At 41.2% G+C, this 21,904-nt stretch overlaps 2 protein-coding genes across 2 annotated transcripts in view; one reads left to right on the top strand and one right to left on the bottom strand.

The window, feature by feature from the left end:
- Positions 1-10,577, top strand: part of LOC119721302 (xaa-Pro aminopeptidase 1-like) — a 31,713-nt gene extending 21,136 nt beyond the window's left edge. Inside the window, exons 8-23 of the mRNA XM_038191317.1 lie at positions 123-245; positions 1,242-1,323; positions 1,584-1,663; positions 1,974-2,098; positions 3,245-3,331; positions 3,950-4,015; positions 4,514-4,581; positions 4,881-4,958; positions 5,903-5,974; positions 6,450-6,510; positions 6,934-7,003; positions 7,355-7,459; positions 8,028-8,099; positions 8,297-8,373; positions 9,187-9,285; positions 9,976-10,577. Coding sequence (XP_038047245.1) covers positions 123-245; positions 1,242-1,323; positions 1,584-1,663; positions 1,974-2,098; positions 3,245-3,331; positions 3,950-4,015; positions 4,514-4,581; positions 4,881-4,958; positions 5,903-5,974; positions 6,450-6,510; positions 6,934-7,003; positions 7,355-7,459; positions 8,028-8,099; positions 8,297-8,373; positions 9,187-9,285; positions 9,976-10,197 — 1,487 coding nt within the window. The 3' untranslated portion in view covers positions 10,198-10,577. The remainder of the gene's footprint in view (positions 1-122; positions 246-1,241; positions 1,324-1,583; positions 1,664-1,973; positions 2,099-3,244; positions 3,332-3,949; positions 4,016-4,513; positions 4,582-4,880; positions 4,959-5,902; positions 5,975-6,449; positions 6,511-6,933; positions 7,004-7,354; positions 7,460-8,027; positions 8,100-8,296; positions 8,374-9,186; positions 9,286-9,975) is intronic.
- Positions 10,578-11,593: 1,016 nt separating this feature from the next.
- Positions 11,594-21,904, bottom strand: part of LOC119721308 (cubilin-like) — a 55,322-nt gene continuing 45,011 nt past the window's right edge. The window contains exons 26-32 of the mRNA XM_038191328.1: positions 20,598-20,766; positions 19,402-19,583; positions 17,586-17,766; positions 16,071-16,273; positions 14,540-14,929; positions 12,540-12,712; positions 11,594-12,054 (exon numbers count right to left, since the gene is read on the bottom strand). Of these exons, the coding sequence (XP_038047256.1) occupies positions 12,554-12,712; positions 14,540-14,929; positions 16,071-16,273; positions 17,586-17,766; positions 19,402-19,583; positions 20,598-20,766 (1,284 nt within the window). The 3' untranslated portion in view covers positions 11,594-12,054; positions 12,540-12,553. The remainder of the gene's footprint in view (positions 12,055-12,539; positions 12,713-14,539; positions 14,930-16,070; positions 16,274-17,585; positions 17,767-19,401; positions 19,584-20,597; positions 20,767-21,904) is intronic.

Below are 21,904 nucleotides of genomic sequence, written 5' to 3' on the forward strand. Positions count from 1 at the left end.
CCAAAGTTACCACTATAGTCCAGTTAAATCTGAATAAGTTGATCACTGATTGATTTAATTGACAATTACCAAGTAATACAATGCAGATGGAATGATTACTTATTCTTTTCTTGATTAACAAGGCGAGACATGGCAGCAGAAGATTTATTCCTTTCCCGATGACGACAGCGTTCGCGGCAAAATGAAGGACTTAAAACCGGAGGCGGCCAACGCCTTGGTGATCAGCGCGCTGGATGAGATTGCCTGTAAGTGGCTAGTTTAGTTTTCAAGACCTTCCTGACTTTCTGTATGGAGTTTTCTTGCACAGATATTTTCCAAGCTTCCTCGTTTTAAATAGATTCGTCAAGTAACTTAGTTTTTTATGCTATCATTTTACTTAATTCCGAGTTGTGGTGGGAATACATAATTCAAACTTAGTTAAGGTGATGCAATTGCGCACATTGTTTCGCAGTTAATTGTTGTATAAACGAGTCAATGATTTTTGTGACTCGAGTCGAGTCGAGTCATTTTAAAGAAGTGCTCGAGTCGAGTCAAGTCAATAGGTCAAGAAGGTCGAGTCGAGACGAGTCGAGTCAAATATATAGATCGAGTCAATTCGAGTCACGAATATTTGAAAACCCTAATAAAACTTATAAAAGGAGGGCATAAATTTAGCCGGCGTTCGAATCCAAGGGCTTTATAGGAAATCGCCCAAAGCCAATGATGTAACAACGAATTTGAAAGTGTGTTTAAAGTCCGGTTCCTGGATAGTATTTTGTGCGTTCCAGAACCATGAGGTGGGAGTCTGCGACACGTTGTATGTTTGCATATGACAAGCGGCCGCTGTACCATACTCTATTCGCAAAGTGACGTGACGTGAACATAAATTTTGAACCGTGAGTCATTGCAAATAGTTTTAGCAAAGTTGTGTTTTTAGTTTTGGGACTCGAGTCTTATTAGCCTTCGCTTGAGTCGAGTCGAGTCTTCTAATGAGGAACTCGAGTCGAGTTGAGTCATTTACCCTTAGGGACTCGAGTCGAGTCGAGTCACAAAAACTTGTGACTCGAGTCGGAGTCATTGACTCGAGTCATTACTGATGACACACAGAAAGTGCAAACTGCTCCATTTTGAAATGATTAATTTTTATGCCTCATTAGCAAGATGTACATGTCAATTTAGACCGCATGCAAGTTTGTGTTGATAGGATAATGGTTCTAATTTTGATCGGCGTTAATTTACTATTCCATCGTCTTTTTACCAAGGGCTGTTCAACATGCGGAGCAGGGACGTGCCGAATAACCCTATGATCATATCCTATCTGATTATCACTGAAGATGACATCAAGTAAGTACAAATTAAAATCGGAATTAAAATTTGGGGTTTTCAATAGTTCCTGGAGTTGCTAAACTAAATTATTACAACAGCAAGTTAGACCAATAAAGAAAACGCTACAGTGAACAGGCAGGCACATGTAAAATATGTAAATTGACGAATAGTGCACAATTTCTATTTCGATACATTCTCTGTAGACTTTTTAAGACAAAGTTGTTTTCAAAACATAATATTTCAAGAGTAAATCAATATTCATTTGTTTTCCTTGTTAGGTTGTACGTAAATGGACGTGATGCACGTGCAACCACTGCAGTTATGGATCACCTGAATGCTAACGGCTGTGCAGCAGCTGGTAAAAAAATATAACAATTCAGCATTATTCTTTATACTCTTATACCTCTTCAAATTCTCAACACATTGGAAGCATAATACACGGTCAGTGGGTAGCCAGTTAAGGCTTGCGCTTAACTTAAAAATTACGGTAGTCGATCCGAAATTTATTTTATCTATCTCTGATCGTAGACCGACTAACTATATTGCGATGGCTCATTAGAAATCTTATAACAAAAACATTAAAAAAATATGTATTTTCATCGGAAAACAATACGAGTACTTAGGTAAGACCGCAATTGTAATTCATATCTCATTTGATTTCCCGTTAGATTGCACACAGTTTCTGCCCTACAGTCAGTTCCTGCAGGATCTGCGAACCCTGGGCGAGTCTGACATCGGCAAGATATGGATCAGTGATGCCTCAAGCTACGCCATCTATGAACGAGTCCCAGAAGTAAGGGGTAGATTCTGAGCTGTTTATTTTTCCAGAGATTGAAATTGCTTTGTAAAATACACCAAAAAAACCCCAGGAAATTGGATTTGAAAAACGGGTATTTCTGTAAGTGTCCATCTTTTCAAACCGTGGACGAAAAATACCAGAGAACAAAAGAAAATAATATCGTCCACGATTCCCAGCATACGTCCGCGATTGTTGTCGTGTACGAAACCTATGGGAGTCTTCCTAAAAAGTACAAACAAAAGAGGGACAATAGGACGTCCACGATCGCCGGTGAACCCACGTTTGGCTGAATGTTTATAAAACCTGAACAGCTTTCGAACACGGTATTTGTTTCATTTTTTATTCCTTGTGTATTTGAATCTTTCTTGTAGCTCTGTTTTATTCTCAATGCTCTTGCTGTCATTTTGTACTGCATTTTTAAAAATTGTATTTGCCGGAATAAAGAATCTGTACATATGTTAATGGTACATGTTAAGGAGACCTTTTTGTTGTCAAAAATTATACCTTAGGGAGACACCGGACATCGGGGATGTCTCCCGAATGTCACAACTCCTATTTAGAGGCAAAAGTTTCCTGTCGCGAATAGGCTAGATAGATTGCTCGTGGTCCAAAACATAATTTTACCAAAATTTGGTAAGGTCAAATTGGGGTTAGGTGACATTAAAGTTAGAAAACAACTTGTGCACAAGTCTATGGAGATGTTGTTCCTGTTAAAGTACCCTTCAGGAGACATTTTTCGTCATAAGTTCTACCTTAGGGAGACACCGGACATTAAGGAGACATTTCTATGTCACAACTCCTATAAAGAGGCAAAATTTTACCGTCGCAAATATTAATGTTGCCACATTCATATAGAAAACTCCTGCACACTTTACCGAATTGGTACGATGATATTCAAATTAGTATTTCGGAACCAAATAATTAAGTCTAAATAGAACTATTATTTTATACTAGGATTATGCTTGACTGTTTTTACCGAGCTCTGCATTTTCTACGTGGTTATAACTACAATTTCTCCCCATAGAATATATGTGCACAATTGTGCCGGGGCCTGAGATACGTGTTTGTTATAACCGGATTTCGTCCTAACCGTTTTCGTTATAACGGGAGCCGACTGTACTTTTTTTTTTGGATTGTCAGGACAAGCGCATCATGTCTCCTTCCCCGATCCTTCTGATGAAAGCCGTGAAAAGCGAGAAGGAAATCGAGGGCATGAAACGAGCTCACGTAAGTCTGCCTGGGAACTACTACTACTAAGGTGTGTTCGTCACAAGCTTGTTATACGGATAACAGCTTAGAATGTGATGTCCACTTAGTTAAGTCCATTTCTGTGATATATACAAGGAATTGTGGTGTGTACTAAGACAGGGTTGGATGAGAGAAATAATATAACCCTCCCACTACTTCGAAAAAAAAATTAGAATAATCACAGGAAACAGGACGATTTTTTTCTTAAGAGTATAAAATTTAATAGCAACTTGCTTGAAATAAGTGCCTTTAAGTAAACTAACTCAAACTGTTTTGAAACCTATTATCTTTCTAAAACTGGATTTAAGGACTTAAAGGCATTTCTGTAACTTGTTTAGTAGGTCATTGTAATTGAGTTGAGCCAGTATTGTAGACAGCAAAAACCCCGATTTTTATAGTTACTTCTGCGTAACTTCGTCATAAAATTAGGCCAAGTAGTAGCATGGAGCTTCATACGATTCTTCCACAACACACCCAGCACAGTCCCGATCTATTAACAGTATCAGAGCAATCAACAAGCGGCTAAATCTCCATCCTTCCATCAAAGCTGAGCCCTCTTTGTATGATTAATAATATGTTATCTTTTCTGCCGCACAGCTGAAGGATTCTGTGGCACTCGTGGAGTTGGGAGGCTGGCTGCAAGAGACATTCGACGCTTTAGAGGTGAGTTCATTTGCAAAGTAATTAAAAGTAAAGTAAAGTAAAGTAAAGGGGACGAACATGTGTTCACAGGAACGGAGTGCCCATCTCTCTTTCATTAGCGATTGGGCCAGACTAATATGCTGCTGTGGGGGGATGGCCACACTTCCTCCACAGCGAGTCTGTTACCTTCCCAGCGTTGAATAATGCCGGTACCCATTTAACACCGTCACCTGGGTTGAGAGGAGTAATTGAGTTAAAGCGCCTTACCCAAGGGCACAACACGCATGACCACGGCGGGGCTCGAACCCACAACCTCACGATCATGAATCCTGTGCTCTACCGCTAGACCACACGTGCTCACAAAGTGACGTACTGGTAAAAAGGCAAGCGATTGAAGAAAAAAAACAGAATCACAATTTACTGGTTATATGTGCGTGTTTATTTCTTATTAGGAGCCAAGTTCGTGAGTCAATTTTTGACAGGAATATGATCAATTTTTTTGTGCCACTAAAATAACAGGACCCTGCAGTTGGAGCCGATACCTTGATGGAACTGGACGTGGAAAAGATGGCTTACGACTTCAGAAAGTAAGTCACCAAAAAGTTTCCAATGAGTTTTCAACAAGAAAACAGAGGGCATTGTGAAAAGTCTCAAATCTACATTTGTTCAATACATCGGTTTACGGTGTGTTTGAAAGCATTCAAAGACGTCACTGCGTCATATGGAGACATTCCTTAAAGAGTTTTCACTGAGCCGTTCGGTACCCGATGTAGTGTTGCAGTAACGTTCAACAACGTATATGCCTATCCTTAAACTTTGTGCGTACGAGACAGCCCGAGTATTAACGTCGAAAGGTACGACTTCACTCATCTTTTTTTTCATGCAGAGATGACGAGGAGTTTGACACCCTAAGTTTCGGAACCATCACTGGATTTGGCGCAAACGCAGCTGTAATCCACTACAGGTTTGCCATTACTTTATGTTCGTAATATCAATTTATAATATTTGTTTTCAAAGTAGGCCTAATTAATCACCCAACCAAATACGAGGAACACCGAAAAATATAGCTTGCGCATAATACACAAGTAAAGCACAGGATATTTCTTATAATAAAGCATTTCCCGGAAAAATTCCTGAAATGTTCATTCACTTCTGAAAATCGGTCATTCAATTTTTTTCGGAGTTTGAATGCACGTCTTTAATCCCATTTCAATTCAACGAAAGTTCAATCGTTTTCATTGTCCGTGCATTCGGTTTTGAGAAACAGACGGCCAATTATGTTATCCCTGCGTTTTAATTTACGCAAGCATACATTTTCGCGCAGAGTTCTGGAATACAATTTCGTGAATGTGCAATCAAAAGCGCTTTTTCTCATTCAAAATACTATATTACATCACAGAACATTAAACTAAAATTGAAATAGAGTAGTCAAGGTTTGAAATAAAAGCGAAAAAAGAAGTCTTGTGAACAAATCTGAATGGACACAAACGAAAGGTGCTGCTCAATCGCTTAATTAATTGAACTGAAATGGAATCGAAAGTTCTGGTAGCGAAAGTGAAACGCGTGTTCAGAGCGATTCTCAAATTCAGACGAAAATGAATGACCGATTTTCAGAAGTGAATGAACATTTCAGGAAATTGGCCGGGAAAACCTATGTATCGGTGACCGTTTGCACAAGATGCTGACTTAAGTCAAATGGTAAATATTGTTGGCATATGCACTGATCCTCGTCTTCGCTATTTGAGGCAATAAATTTGACAAAGAGCAAACAGTGGTGAAGTACATGTATAAAAGACGACATTCACAGAGGCACTGCACAAGCTTATTTCGAAGCAGCACCCGAAACACAATAAAATCAGAGGCCTCGAATGTCCAATTTACACATTTTAACTTGGAATTCTACCGCAGCTCGTCTGAAGAAACCAACGTACGAATCACCGACAAAAGCACACTACTGCTGGACTCTGGCGGCCAGTATTTGTAAGTTTGTGAGGCGTCAAACCCAATTAATGCCATAATCATGAATGTGTAAAGATCAATTTTCCGTCCACCTAAACTATGTCATATATACTTTTACTCAAACAACGTCCAGCATTTTTAAATTGAAAATTGATCAAAAGGTAGCATGCACGTGTTGTTTGAATTTCCACATCACCAACGTTCCACTTGCAATGAAACGTAGCCATAATTTGTTGTGTGAAATAAATAATTGATTACAAAATGTATCGTTGTAGGCGCCTAACTTTCCCCATTTTATTTCTCCACAAGTTGAAAGTTCAGAGCTCCACGAATCTAAATATACTAAGTTGAAGTATATAGAAACCCGTCTCCTAAACCAGCCATGTTTTTTTTCAACACACGACCGAAATCATTACAAAAACAATATGTGAGATGTTCAATATATAAACGTGTCCAACGTGACTCCACGTGCGTGTCCTTTGCTTTACATTTACAGATCTGGTACAACCGATATAACTCGTACATTCCACTTCGGAGACCCTAAGACCAAAACAAAGGTAAATGCCTATTAAATAGAATAAAACTATCAACATTTTGTAGACGTTTATATCATGAAAAGATCTCGTATTGAAAAATCTTGTGTATTGTCAAAATGACCTCATTATAATACGTAAAGGGCCTACCCAATATACGTGTTTCGGCAACAGACCTAAAATGCTATTTTCCCCACCAAAATAATTGATCATTGCAAATGTGCAAAACCACTAAATAAAGAAAATAAAAATATCTGAAAATAACACATTTTGATAGAACATCTCCCACTCTGTCTTCAAATATTTGTTAATTTTCTCCAAGGTACAATCCTTTTTGTTGTATCTGCTGTATATAAAGATGTTGTGGTTAGCCTACTTTTGAAATACGTGTATATTTTGGTAAATGCAAACCGAAATTCTTAATGTTTGTTATTTTGTACATAACAGGAAGCCTACACACGTGTCCTGATGGGACACATCGATCTAGTGACAAGCCACTTCCGCACAAATGTTTACGGTAAATATACAGTTATTTGTTTCAATTTGTAATACCATTAAGAAGCGTTATGTAATTATTCCCCAGTATGATAAAATAAATTTGCATTATTTGTCCTAATGCCGGGTGTCGAAAAGCATACTTGTACATACTCTGTTGAAACTTGGGCAACAAGTTTTATAATAAATTGAACATGATCACGGCTTGTATTATGAAGCCGCATCCAGCACGAAGAATGTAGCAAACAACTTTTCGACAAAATTTAGATAATACTGGAGAATGACTACGTAATGTACTAATTAAACCACTACCTAAATTTGTCTCTCAATTTTTCACCATCTAATTTAGTGACTGTTTTTGCTTCTTCTAAAGGTCGTTCTCTTGATGCGATCGCTCGAAATCCACTGTGGAGTAATGGGCTGGACTACCGCCATGGAACAGGTCATGGCATCGGCAGTTTTCTGAATGTGCATGAAGGTACAAAAACAATATCATGCTACGACAAACTCCGGAGGGGGGGGGGGGCTTACATACCCTTCGCCGGCCGAGCCGCTAGTTGATTTATTATTCACAATTAAGTCATGTTCATGATTCTTGTAAAATTCTGGCGATTTAGCTGACCTCAGAGACACATATACACAGTCGATGCAAATTACAAAATTTGGCATAAAAGTCGCATTATGAAGTCAGGAAAGTTGTGAGGCCTATTAGGGTCGTCATGCATACAGCTTGGTTACTCCTAAATGTCATCTCTTGGGGGCGCTTTATCCCCTTAATCAACTTCTTACAACTTCTTCAAAACTTCTTTGCTTTCCATCTTTGTCATTTACTTTTATGTTTTGTTTATCTTTTAAGTGACGTACTTTATTTGTGTTCATTATGAAGTTATGAAATAAAAACTAGATTAAAATTGTGAACACAGACCTGGTCATGAAGGTGCTGTATCCACATGGCGCCCTATAGAATCTCATCAAATAAATCGGCATGGATAACCATGACAGATGCCCTAACTTCTAAAAACATTTTGGGTTTTTTTTACCCATAGGACCAGCGAGGATAAGCCTTGGCTACGTCTCGTCGGAGAAACCCATCGAAATTGGAATGTTCTTCTCCGATGGTAAATCCCTTACATTTTTTTTTTAATCGAACGTTAGGATTTGATTTTCATGTTATGATCAACCAAGAGAAAAAAATAAACTTCTGACATGTATGTGAAGGTTCTTTCTATGGCAAATAAATCAATGTGATTATTAGATACTAAATCAAACTTTATCATTATTTGATTACATGTGATTTCTCGTTTGATTCCACCAGAGCCTGGCTACTATGAAGATTACGACTTCGGGATCCGTATAGAGAACGTCATGATGTCTGTGGCAGCCCAAACTGATGTAATTAAGAAAAACTCTCCTAAAACTATAGTTCCTATGCAAACATACATTCTGTGCAAAGTTGTCTTTTCAGTCAAAATCAATCAAGGGACTGTTTTCAACAGTTACATGAAAGAGCTCCAAGCCTACATGAAGAAGGATTGACCGGTTGTAACTGTTTATGCAACTTGGTACACCTGTGTTTTGAACGTAGGTCATTAAGACAGCTGTGCGAACCAGTTTATTTCCTGCTTTTGTCTGTTGACTGAATTTTAGTAGTCAGCCTGCTTGCTTGAAATATGATCTGACTGTTTGTGACTAGCCTGTGTAAAAGCCTTGGCATGGAAAGTGGATGGACTTTATGACTGTCTGTGACTGTTTAAACAGTAGGTGTAACATCTTCACAAATTTCCAGTACCAGTTTGCTGCTCTTCAGGGCCAACTGGTGTACTCTTTGTACCTATCTCACTAACTGACTCACCGACTGACTGTCACTCGTCAGCCGGGTAGTGCTGTCATATAGGATTACCCATATTAATGGCCAATTAATGGGGCTAAATCCGGTCCATTGTGTAGAACAGATGGTTCATGGATAGACTTCCATGAATGGGAGTCTGTGGAATTTGTGATTCTGCTTGTCTTGTTTTGTTAACTTTGATTGTCAGGAAGTATAATTAGAGGTGGGTTTGGGAAATTACTTTGAAACTTATTGTACAAGTACCTCTGCTAAAGGCTCGTATATTTATACCAAAGGTTTCCCTTTTTCTGAAAAACTAATGATACAATTCCTTAGGTAATAATAACATTAAACAAAACTATATTTTGTCGTTGCAGTACCAGTTTTACACCTACAAGTACATGACGTTTGAAATGATTTCACTGGTGCCCTTCGAGCCGAATCTCATCGACTTCAACCTCATGACGCCTAAACAGGTAACAGTTAGTTTTGTTTACATTTACTTGCGATCTCCACATTTCCACAGGAGTATACCTATACGCCGTAGAAGTGTGACGCCATGCGGGGTCGTCTTAATTTGGGTCTACCCGATGTTCCCCATACCTATGTTCCCCAATACAGATGTTCGCCGAAATCCTTAGGATTAGGATTTGGGTAAGGCCAGGGTTCGGGTAAGGATTTCGGGGAACATCGGTATTGGGGGAAATAGGTATTGGGGAACATAGGTATGCACCCGTCTTCATTAGTAATGTGTCCTGAAACAATGTCTCGTCTGCCATTTTTTACCATATAGGATTTGCACGGGCGATTTAGGTGAATATTTACTAGTTGAAATTTTTCAGACATTTAGAGTAAATAAGACCGAAAAATAGGACGGTGCTTTGAAGCTGACTGCAGTTATCACTCAAAACGTGACGGATTCGTATATTTATCTTTTCTAGCGGATGAACATGTAAAGTGGGCGCCGTGCGTATCGCGTGTCCAGGTTTGCGTGGAAACATCAGCCCAGGCAACGCGTGACTTCGGGGACGTATGATGTGACATAACCACTTCTAATGCGTATAAAATTTCCATAACAAATGACGACATACATGGTACACTTCCAACTGGTGAAAATAATGGAAAACGGTTTTGATACCTCTTTTAATTTTTTTTTTGGTATACAGCTGACTTACTACAACGCCTACAACAAGCGGATCCGCGACGAGGTGGGGCCGCTGCTCAAGACAGACCGCGCCCGGGACTGGATGAACAAGAAGACCGCGCCCGTGGAGTTCGTGTATCAAGTCTGCATGCCGGACTGCAGTAGTGGGTCCGTGGCCAGACCAACGGCAGGGATAGGCTTCATCGCACTGCTCTCAATATTGTGGACCTTTAGCCTACATTAGTAGTTTAGTATCAAAATTCCGTTCAACTGGTTTTTATTGCTATTGAAGTATGTAATCGGTGGATTTGCTAGGATTTAGTAAGAGTGGTTCTTCAACAATACTTGCAAGGATAAATTTGTACTCAAAGTGTACTCCCAACTTTATGCTAAAATGATATCAGCGTGCTTGAGGATTATATACTCGGCAAATCCTTTATAATTTGCGTCTCATGAATTTCTGAGCTGCTCCAATAAATAAGTAATTGCTTCAAAAATGAAAAAAGTCAACTCCCGATAACACTAACTAAACCCAAGCTAGCTAAAATGTTATATCAGAATTTTGTAGTAAAGGTAGAGTATATGATTTGTCATTTGTGCATTTGTTTCCACTGAAGCAACAAAAGTGCTCAAAATCTTAAGAAGGGTGCTTAACAACTAACCTGATGAAATTTTAGCTCTGTGAATGCTGTATATTCTGAGAAAACAATACTCTAGGATCTCGACTTCAATTCAAATTTGCCGAGTCACATTTTGAATTGCGCCTGTAATCAGCGTCCGGAACACGCGCTCATTCAGCCGATAGCACGCACCGAACCGACAAATAACAGCAACTGCGTGCATGTGCTTAGTGTCAATGCTTGCGTGCACCCATTCACGGATTTGCCCAATTACAAACCAACTAACAGAAATTTCCGAAAATGTGTCACTTGACTCATCTTTGGAAATGACCTTTTATTGTTATCTTCAACATGACAGCATGCCAGAAGGAATAACTTCACAGGGAGTTTAGTGCCATTACTATCCATAAACCAAGTAAGCTTTTTAACAATAATTTGGTCAGTTACTTTTTGGATAGCTGCAAACGATCTACTCTACCTGAAGGCAGAGTGGTGGTACCATTCATTGAGCACATAAATGCACAGTTCGACCCAAAGCTTTAGGCCAAAAAAAAAATATTCGATCTCTGGTCAGACCAAAGTTCCGGAATTGACGCGGCCACGCAGCTTTTTTTTTTTTTTTTTTTTTTTTTTTTCTTCAAGCTTGGATTGTACAGACAAGGTGGGGTACTATTTTGCTTTTTTGGTGTCCTCATGTACATTGGTGTCCTCCATAATTTGCCTTGGTGCTTTCGATCATTTGCCTTGGTGCAATTTCCCATTCCTTGGTGTTCTTTGGTAAAAAAATTGAGGAGGTGCGGAAATAGAGGACACTGTTGGAGCTACCACGGAATATTTTGGGAAAAAAAAAGATCGACGCGCATGATTAAAATCGACGCGCGCACTGACCAGAGACCGACTTATTTTTTTTTTTTGGCCTTATGTCGGCTATGACCAGATCTACAAATTTGTATCGAGTTAGAGTTTGTATTAGCGAGATTCAACTGTACCTGTATTAACGTCATTCATCATGGAACACGATTCGAATTTCTCAATTTAGGTTTTTTTTATTATTCAATCCTGCCAATAAATACGTAAACATCATTCAATAAATTAGATTATGCAAAATGTTCGTACTGAATTATGTTAAATAAATATCTGTATTAAAATAAATCATGGAAGTTCATTTTTCAATTTCAATTTGTTTTATGCTCTCCTGCAAATAAATAAGTACATTAGGTACACACAAATTAGATTACGGGATATTCTGGAGTTATGCAAGGGAGTTGTAATGTCCGTGACAGAGCCAATGAACCATGATATCTAATTAACGATTCAGAGAAATGATCCCAAACTCCTAGTCTGTAATCTCCTTGACCATTACTAGATAATGGGTGTAGACGATTTGAAAAATTCATTTTCGGGTTTATTCACTGAGCTCTTAAAAGCTCGGTCACACACATAACGCTGGAAATTGCCCTTTTGCAAATGCGTGTATTGGACTATGTTTATTATAAGATGGAATTTTGCGTCGGGGTGATATAAATTAAAATAGGTTTGCCCTTCACCGATGTTTAAACACTGTATACTCAGTGTGCTACCTCCCGAGTGAAAGATGGAAAAAATCACTCGGGTGGGACTCAAACCCACAACCTCCTGCTTTCTAGTGCAGATGTCTTACCACTCAACCACCGAGCTAACGGGATCGGCTGACTGGTTCGAATCTGATGTACATAGCAGCGGGTATCGCATAAACTATTATAAGATGGAATTTTAACTTATAAACTATTATAAGACGCAAAATTCCATCTTATAATAGTTTATGTGGTACCCGCTGCTATGTACATCAGATTCGAACCAGTCAGCCGATCCCGTTAGCTCGGTGGTTGAGTGGTAAGACATCTGCACTAGAAAGCAGGAGGTCGTGGGTTCGAGTCCCACCCGAGTGATTTTTTTTCCATCTTTCACTCGGGAGGTAACACACGGATTATGTTGAATAAACTACGGGACGGCGGTAAACTCGGCAGAGTAACCTGGTCGGGGTACAAAGTTGTCGCTGTGCAGGGTTACTCTGACTGCGTCGGTCGTCGATTGGTAGTCCAGGCCACTGCTGTACACGCCGCAGTACTTGATCGCTTCGTTGGTGCCCAAGTCCGTAATCTGTCACGGGGAATCACAGGAGAAAATTGGAGAAAAGAAAAATTGAAAATGGGGAGGAAGAGTCAATCACAGGTCCTCACAAGTCCATCACAAGTCCATCACAAGTCACTCACAAGTCCATCACAAGTCCATCACAAGGCCATCACAAGTCCATCACAAGTCCATCACAAGTCCATCACAAGTCCATCACAAGTCCATCACAAGTCCATCACAAGTCCATCACAAGTCCACACAAGTCCATCACAAGTCCACACAAGTCCATCACAAGTCCATCACAAGTCCATCACAAGTCCATCACAAGTCCATCACAAGTCCTCATAAGTCCACATAATAATAAAAAATACAGTGCTTATATAGCGCTTTATACCAAAGGTCTCAAAGCGCTTCACAATTATTACCCCTGTTCATCAGGCCATGAGACCAGTTTATGCAGCAGCTCGAGATCAGCGCATTCTGGTCTCTACCTTCACAGGTACCCATTTATACTCCTGGGTGGAGAGAGGCAATTGTAGTAAAGTGTCTTGCCCAAGAACACAAGCACCATGTTCCCCGTCCGGGTTCGAACCCACGTACCCCGGCAAGTGAGTCGAACACTGTAACCATTGGACCACAACGCTCCACAAGCCACATAAGCCCCCATTCAAGTCCATCACAAGTCTACATAAGTCCTCACAAATCCATCACAAGTCCATCACAAGTCCTCTCAAGTCCATCACAAGTCCTCTCAAGTCCATCACAAATCCTCTCAAGTCCATCACAAGCCATCACAAGTCCTCTCAAGTCCATCACAAGCCATCACAAGTCATCACAAGCCATCACAAGTCATTACAAGTCCTCTCAAGTCCATCACAAGTCATCACAAGCCATCACAAGTCCATCACAAGTCATCACAAGCCATCACAAGTCCATCACAAGCCATCACAACTCATCACAAGCCATCACAAGTCCATCACAAGTCCATCACAATCGTTGGTGTTAGACTATTTCATTTGAAAATAATACAACAGGGTTCCCAGCACTTTATGAGAACAAAATCACTTGAGTTTTCCCCGATATTTCCCTGAAAAATTTACAAAATTCCATGAGAATTGTTTTTTACTTTAACGAGGTTGTTGGGAAGTTAAGAAATGGTTGCAGCAAGGCAACTAAGAAACTTATTATATTCACACTGCATAAACACTTAAAAACCACAGCCAGTCAGTCAATGGACACAGCTTGGAACACATGGCACAAGACGCACATAAACCAAACTGGCGAAAACCTTTCCCTTCTGGGTCACTGTTACATTCCCTGAGTTTTCCCCGACTAGAAAAAAAATGGAAACTCGTTTTCCAGGTTTTCCCTGATTTCCAGAGTGTTTGGGAACCTTGTATTCTAAGTAATGAACAGATTCGCTGATTAATTAGGCAAGACGACTGCATCTTGACCTCTAGATTTTGACCAATCAGCGGGCGCTTTCTATGTCGCGTCTTCGGTCATTCCCCTTTTGTCGCGTCTATACATGGATAAAAAACAACCCCGCTAGACACAGCAACAAAGGCTTTGGTCACGTGCTATTATGTTACGCGACACGTACGCCCGCGGCTGTTGTTGCATTACAAAACACTGCGTTCGAATTGATCAATCAAACCATTTGTCCTGATTTGGGAATGTAATGACGTCACGATTTAGTAAAGTCGACTCCGATTGGCTGAGGCGCGGGATCGCATAAATCTGCATGCTTTGACATATCAGACGTTAGACAGGAGACTTGACTCAAAGGATAATGCGTGATACTCCGACTGGAAACCTTGTACAAGAGTAGAAAAAAGTTCTGACGATAATTACCTGAACCCAGTCCCACCCGCATTGATCTTCGTACTCGACGTCAAACTTATCGAACACGATCTTCACTCTCTTGCCAGTGGCCACCGTGATTGTGGTGACACAGTCCACGTTCTTGGGGTAGTTATTTGGGAAGTTGGGGGACGTGAAGGTCCCCGCCGGACCCCCGAGATCCTGCATGCATGCCGAGGAGGGGGGTGCGGTCTGGGCGGGGCCAGAGGTAGGCGTCGGGGAGGCGCCCACCGCTTCGTAGGTGGCCTTGTAGCCCTCGGCGGGTTGAACAGAGTCGCTGTAGAACAGGATCTCGCAGGACTTGGATTTGGAGCGCCAAGTGGAGGGGGTGGACATGGTGCCACAGTACGACACGGTGTCGCCATCGGGAATGCTCGTCAGCTGATGAATAATAAAATAAATCATAATTGCATATTCATAAAGCAAAAATACATTCATATCGCAGCTGTGATTGGTCAACTTGAAAGCGTCTTGGGGCAGGGATTAATTAATAGCCGCAGTATGACATGGTGTGACCGTCAGGGATGCTTGTCAGCTCATGAATAATAAAATAGTCATAATGCATATTCATAAAGCAAAAATACATTCATCGCAGCTGTGATTGGTCAACTTGAAAGCGTCTTGGGGCAGGGCTTAAAAGATCATGCTATTTGTGCTCCTCAATATTACCCCTGCTCATTGGGCCAATGAAACATTCCAAAGACAATCTCAGCTCCCTGGGGACTATACAGCTCGATGCTGCCATTTCGGAGCAAAGCAGCTAAATCAACCACAATAACCATCTCTGCCCACACAGGTACCCATTTACTCCTCGGTGGAGAGAAGCAACGAGTGACGAAGTGCCTTGCCCAAGGGCACACGCACCATGACCCCAGGCTGGACTCGAACCCACTACCTGCAGAATCACTCAAAGATCTTGAGTTTGATTTATCTGCTGGGGAATATAACCACAGAAGGACATTTCTATCCACAACAGGTTTTTTTTACAAACCTTTTTCTATCGATTCATCGATATTTTGGCACTTTATAATTTGGATTGAGTGAATGACCGATTTTTTTTGGTGTACGTTTATTTTCTCACAAGTCCTAACCAGCCGTCTTCACGCCATTTTTGTTAACCCTTTAGTCACTGTAGAGATGAAACCACCAGGGCTCTCCATGGTTTTACTGATTCTTCAATGAAAAAACACAATGTACTACATTGTATTACATTGTATTTATACACTGAAGAATCAATAAGTGCTCATGGGTTAAAGGCAGTGCACTGGCTTACCTACTCCTCCCCTTCCCCTCCCCTCCCCTCCCCCCCTCAAAAAAAGAGAAGACATGCAAAGATTTCTGTTCTAAAAGGAGTTGACCGTATAGAGTACCGAAGTGAATACATCAAGCGCACAATTATGTGTGTAAAAGACATTAGCGCGTGATTCAGCCCGTGAACCAACACGCGCGCGTACTCCATTCGTTTGCACTACACTTCCCGGATCAAAACGACGTCACACTTCGGTACTCTATGAAGATTTACCTGCACATAGTCATAACACCAGTTGCCTTGGTAATAATCCTCCAATTGGAAGTCCGTGAAGGTGATTTCGCACAGCATGCCGTCTGGTAGCTCGATGCGCATCTTGCATTCGATGTTGAGGGGGTAATCGCGGGGGTAGCCTGGTGACGTCATTTTGCCTGTGCTGTCCCTCAGGATGATGTTGTAGTCATTCCCACAACCTGAACGTCGGAGAAACGGGTCATTTAAGCCAGACTGCCATGTGCTGCATATTGCTCATGTAAGTTAAAGTAAAGTCTGTCACGAGCCAATATAGCGCATCAGGCAGGCGTTTATCTCCGGTTCCTTAGCATGAAACGATTGAGCGTATCTCTATTCCCCCTGGATGGGATGCCGATCCATCGCAGGTTATCTGCCCAGCTAATGCCAGTACTGATATGTACTCCTGGGTGGAGAGAGGCAAGTGGAGATGAAGTGGCTTGCCCAAGGACACAACATATGACCAGCAGCTAGACTCGAACCCCTGATCCTCTGATCATGAGTTGCAAACCCTAACCACTAGGCCACACTTCCCCCATATTGCTTATGACAAGGGCCTAATTTCATGGCGCTTCTAAGCAGGGAATAATGTTAGCAAGTGCTAAACATGAATCAGCTGGGAACCAGTTGCAAGTAATGTACATCCCATGACAATTTGGCTGGTAATCAGTTTCTGCTCAGCAAATATTTTCTGCGCTTAGAAAATTCCGCTAGGAACCAGTCACAAGTAAGGCCAAAAAAAAAAAATATTCGGTCTCTGGTCAGACCAAAGTTCCGGAATTGACGCGGCCACGCGGCTTTTTTTTTTTTTTCTTCAAGCTTGGATTGTACAGACAAGGTGGGTACTATTTTGCTTTTTTGGTGTCCTCATGTACATTGGTGTCCTCCATAATTTGCCTTGGTGCTTTCGATCATTTGCCTTGGTGCAATTTCCCATTCCTTGGTGCTCTTTGGTAAAAAAAATTGAGGAGGTGCAGAAATAGAGGGCGCTGTTGGAGCTACCGCGGAACATTTTTGAAAAAAAAAAGATCGACGCGCACGATTAAAATCTAAGCGCGCGCTGACCAGAGACCGACTTATTTATTTTTTTGGCCTAATGTACATCACATTAAGGTTGGCTGGTAACCGATTTTGCTAGTAAACATGTTCTGCGCTTAGCAAATTTCTGCTGGGGACCAATCACAAGTAATGCTATAAGCCTGAATCAGCGGGACCAGAAGCAAGCAAATTAACCTGATTTTGCTAAACAAATATTTTCTGCGCTGAGCAAAAATCTACAGGGAACCAGTCACAAGTAATGTACATCACATTACAGGTTGGCTGGTAACCTGATTTTGCTAAGCAAATATTTTCTGCGCTTAGCACAAATCTCCTGGGAACCAGTCACATCAAATTTGCATTTCATACAGTTTTGACTGGTAACCTGTTTTTGCTAAGCAGATAAATTGACCCTACTTGTCAGTAGAAACGCAACTGGCTAAGCAGGAAACCTACCCATGTTGACAGCAGCCTGCACTGGTAAGGCCTCGGACTCGTACTTTGCGTTGAAGCCGGTAGAGGGCGTCCTATCGTTGCTGTGGAACAGCACCATGACGTCGTTGGTCTCAGACGACCAGCTGAAGGGGTTCACCTTCCTGCCGCAGAATTTCTCCTCGTTATTTCGCCCGACGTCCGAAACCTGATCAAAAATGTACATCCAATTTTGAAAATTGAGAAAATATATAAAGGGATCTGCAAGTAAAATCATGGACAGCGCAACAATCACTGACAAATTAGTTTGATTAAAGCCAGAGTCCATCATTTGCAGCTATCCAAAAAGTGACTGACGTAATTAGTGATGAAAAACATACTGTCATTTTGAAGAAATCAACCAAAAAAGGCCTTTCCAACGGTGCTTCTTAAGACGCACCGTAGGAAATTTAAATTAGTTGTTCGTTTTGTTATTCGGCGAAGCGTGCGCAAGCATTGGCACAACGCACACGCGCGCTTAGTTGCTGTAATTCGTCGGATCAGTGCGCGACATCGCGTAGCTGCAATCGGCTCAGTGAGAACGTGTATCGGACGCTGAATTCAGGCCCAATTCAAAACATGATTCAGCAACTTTTGATTTGAAATTGAGATCTTAGAATGCTGTTTTTCTCGGAATATACAGCTGAAGCTGAGCTGAAACTTCATCAGGTTAGTTGTTCAGCACCCTTCTTTAGATTTTGAGCACTTTCGTTGCTTCAAACGAACAAAATGCACAAATTACAAATGATGGACTATACCTTTAAATTTCACCTCAGTGGATACTTCAAATTTTGAGAAAACAGCGGAATCGTACGCACAATTTTGAAGGTCTCCTAACTGGACTAGGTTAGTAATGCACATTAAAAATCCTTTCCCCGCAGGTACGTTATCTTAAAATTTTCTTCAATGATTGTTTTTCAGGCTGAATAATTTCACAGGGTATTTGGTACCAGTCCTATCTTCAGTTTGAAGGAAGATTTTCTCATTTAAAGGGAAGATACAACATTTGCAAACATCAAAAAATTGAAATGCTCAAATTATTACAAAATACCTAACTGGATTATTAGGGAATGACAGTCTAGAGCGTCCAGTAAAATCCTGGCTGCTGGTATGCTGACACTTTCAAGAAACATTGTATTTTTCCAATCCTGATCGGCCGACCAGCATTGGAAAATACTGGCTTTTTTGCAAAAACCGCTCCTGTTTTTTTTCATATTGAGTTGTTCCGCATTTTCTTTGCAATTGATACACACCTGTGAAGAGGCACAAGCCTGCTAGACTGATTCTTTGACCCTACAATTCCCCAAAGTCTATAAATTGCTCTGTTTCATCTTAAGAGGGGTTAGGGAACCAGACTACAAGGACAGGATTGGTTTTCTTGGTTTTTCCAGCATCTACAAGCCCAAAATGTGAAACAAGTAAGTTTAACAATTTTTGCCACAACACACTCCTTCAAATCCATTTTTTTCCCAGAAAATTGCAACAAAAGCAAATGTTGTACATTCCCTTTAAATCGGTAGATACGTTTCCAGATAACTGGGTACTCCCCCCCAAAAATAATAACTTAAGAAAACCTTAGGAAATGAATTTAGATATTGATATATCGCAGCCTTTGAGGGAATATGAGGACCATCCACCAACCTGGCTAGTGACCCCACCCAGCCCTTGTGCCCAATCACATCACCCCCCCCCCCCCCCCCCCCCCCCCCCCCGTTGCTCAGAATTTGGGAAAGGCAAAAAGTGCCCCTTCCCCAGCAAAAGGCCCCTCAACTGCCCCATTTTTTCCACTGGACTCAGAACACACCTCAACGTAGTCAAACAGGCAGTTTGAAGAGCTCTCGAGACCAAAGGCGGAAAACGTGATCTTGACGCGCTGGTCCTGCGCCACAACAATGCGGTAGCGACACTCCTTGCTGTTCGGGTAGTTGGCGGGATAGTTGGGACTTGTGAAGATACCAGATGGAGTCTTGAAATCCTTATCGCAATCTACATGATAAAAAAAAGAAAATGGATTTTCAAAGGAGTGCATCGTTTAGAACTGAGCCCTTGTAGAGTAAATTTTTTTTTTTAAAATGGGAACAATTAACCTAATGTGTGAAATTTTTTGAAAACTGAGAGCAAGTTGGCTTGGGACTCGGACTCAACCCAATGACTCAAGACTCAGACTCAAGACTCAGACTCAAGACTCAGACTCAAGACTCAGACTCGACTCAAACTAAGTGTCTGGAGACTAGAACTTCAACAAAGTGACTCAAGTTCGAAACAAGTGACTTGAGACTTGAAGTGACTTGAAGTGACTTAAGACTCTGACTCAGACTCAAAAACCAAGTCACTCAGACTCACACTAAGTGACTCGGGACTCAAATTTTGACTCAAACTGACTTCACTCAGGTCAACTTGTTTATAGTCTACCCTTAATCCCTTAAAGAGACTCACGACTCAGACTCAAACCAACTGACTCAGACTTAGACTCAAAACCCGGGACTTAACCTAACTTTGCTTTAACAAACTTTAACAGAATATGTGCTGAGGTCTACTAAAGCCGGCCTCAGGTCGACCTTGCGACGGCAAAGATCAGTCGGCGACTGACTTTTTAGGATCAAGCCGCGCCTGAGCTACGACCGTCGGGAACAACTCAGTCGCTGATTTTGTGCGACCTGAGTGTAACTGTGACGATATTAAGATGATCAGCAACTTGGCGCTCAAATCACCAGTTGCAAGAGTAGAAAAATTTCAACTTCTGCGACGTGTTCCGCGACCATCACACGATTTCTCAGTTTTGTGACCTGAGCATAACTTGTGTGCTTGATGCCGACGGTTGCGTCTTGGCACAAGCAAATCGTGGGTCGACCTGAGGCCCGCTTTATTTAAAGGTGGCCCAGAATCCCTTGTAGTGACTCATAAAGTGAACTCAACAATTTAGACTTGGGGCCCAGACTCAAGGCAAGTGACTCGTGACTCAGACTTGACTTAATTTTACCGACACCATCTTTGTTTTACCTGAGGGAGCGCTGAGGTCTACTTGCTCGTAGACGGCCCTGAATCCCTTGTAGAAGACAATGAGGTCACTCTTGAAGATCAACTGGACCTGGTTGGTCCCGATGACGCGCTCAAAGGGATCCTTGATGCCGCACAGCTTGTCCGAAGAGCCGGAAACGGCATCTTCAATCTACAGACAGAGAGAATACAGGAACATGGCAGGAATATGCATAAGATCTAGCGAGAAAGTTAACGGCCAACCATACTCGGCCACTAATTTTTCATCTCATTGGAAAAACAGAATGGCATCAACAGAATACTTCTTTTGAAATGGTATTGAAGGGAATGTACAACATTTGCTTTCGCTGTAATTTTCAGAAATAAATAAATTTGGAGGAATAGTATGTTCAAGCAAGTATTGTTACACTGACTTGTTTCACGTTTTGGGCTTGTAGATGCTGGAAAAACCAAGAAAACCAATCATGTTCTTGTAGTCTGGTTCCCTGACCCCACTTAAGATGAAACGAAGCAATTTATAGACGTTGGGGAATTATAGGCCTACGGTCAGAGAATCTGTCCAGCTGGCTTGTACCCCCTCACAGGTGTGTAATCAATTGCAAAGAAAATGCGGAATAACTAAATATGAAAAATTAGGAGCAGTTTTTGAAAAAAAAAGCCAGTTTTCTCCAACGGGCTGACCTGCGTTGGGAATTGATACAAAAATACCACTTTACTTAAAAATGTCAGCATACCAGGAGCCAGGATTGTACAGGATGCTTTAGACTGTCATTCACTAACAGTCCAGTAAAGAATTAATGTCGTGGTCATTTGATCATTTTGTTTTTTTGATGTTTGCAAATGTTGCATCTTCCCTTTAATTTTTTTGGGAGAAACCTTGCAGTCAGTGCACAAACAGAGATACAAAACATTGGAAATTACACAATTTCTGTATTTATTTCACGCATAATATTCAGCTCTGTTGATTTACATTAACCCTTTTGTTTGTCAATCCTCTTCCCCTGCCATGCCTTGTACACAGGCCAGTCATCAACAGTCAGATCACATTTCTCGTAGGCACCGTGACTAGTCAAATTCCATCGACAGACAAAAGCAGGTGACTGGTAGGCACAGCTGACTTATCAATCTCCGACAGTCAAAGCATAGCTATATCAGTTTTCATATCAATCACAGCCAGTCAATCCTGCTTTATGAAAGCAGGGAGCACTCAACTGTGAAAAACAGTCACTTGATTTATTTTGACTGCTGGGCTGGCCTCGTTGAAATTGCCAGCCAGAGAGGGAAGGTTAATTAACCAGTGCAAGCCGGGA

This window comes from Patiria miniata, unplaced genomic scaffold (assembly GCF_015706575.1).
Source record: "Patiria miniata isolate m_02_andy unplaced genomic scaffold, ASM1570657v1 HiC_scaffold_1, whole genome shotgun sequence".
NCBI classification, from domain to species: domain Eukaryota; kingdom Metazoa; phylum Echinodermata; class Asteroidea; order Valvatida; family Asterinidae; genus Patiria; species Patiria miniata.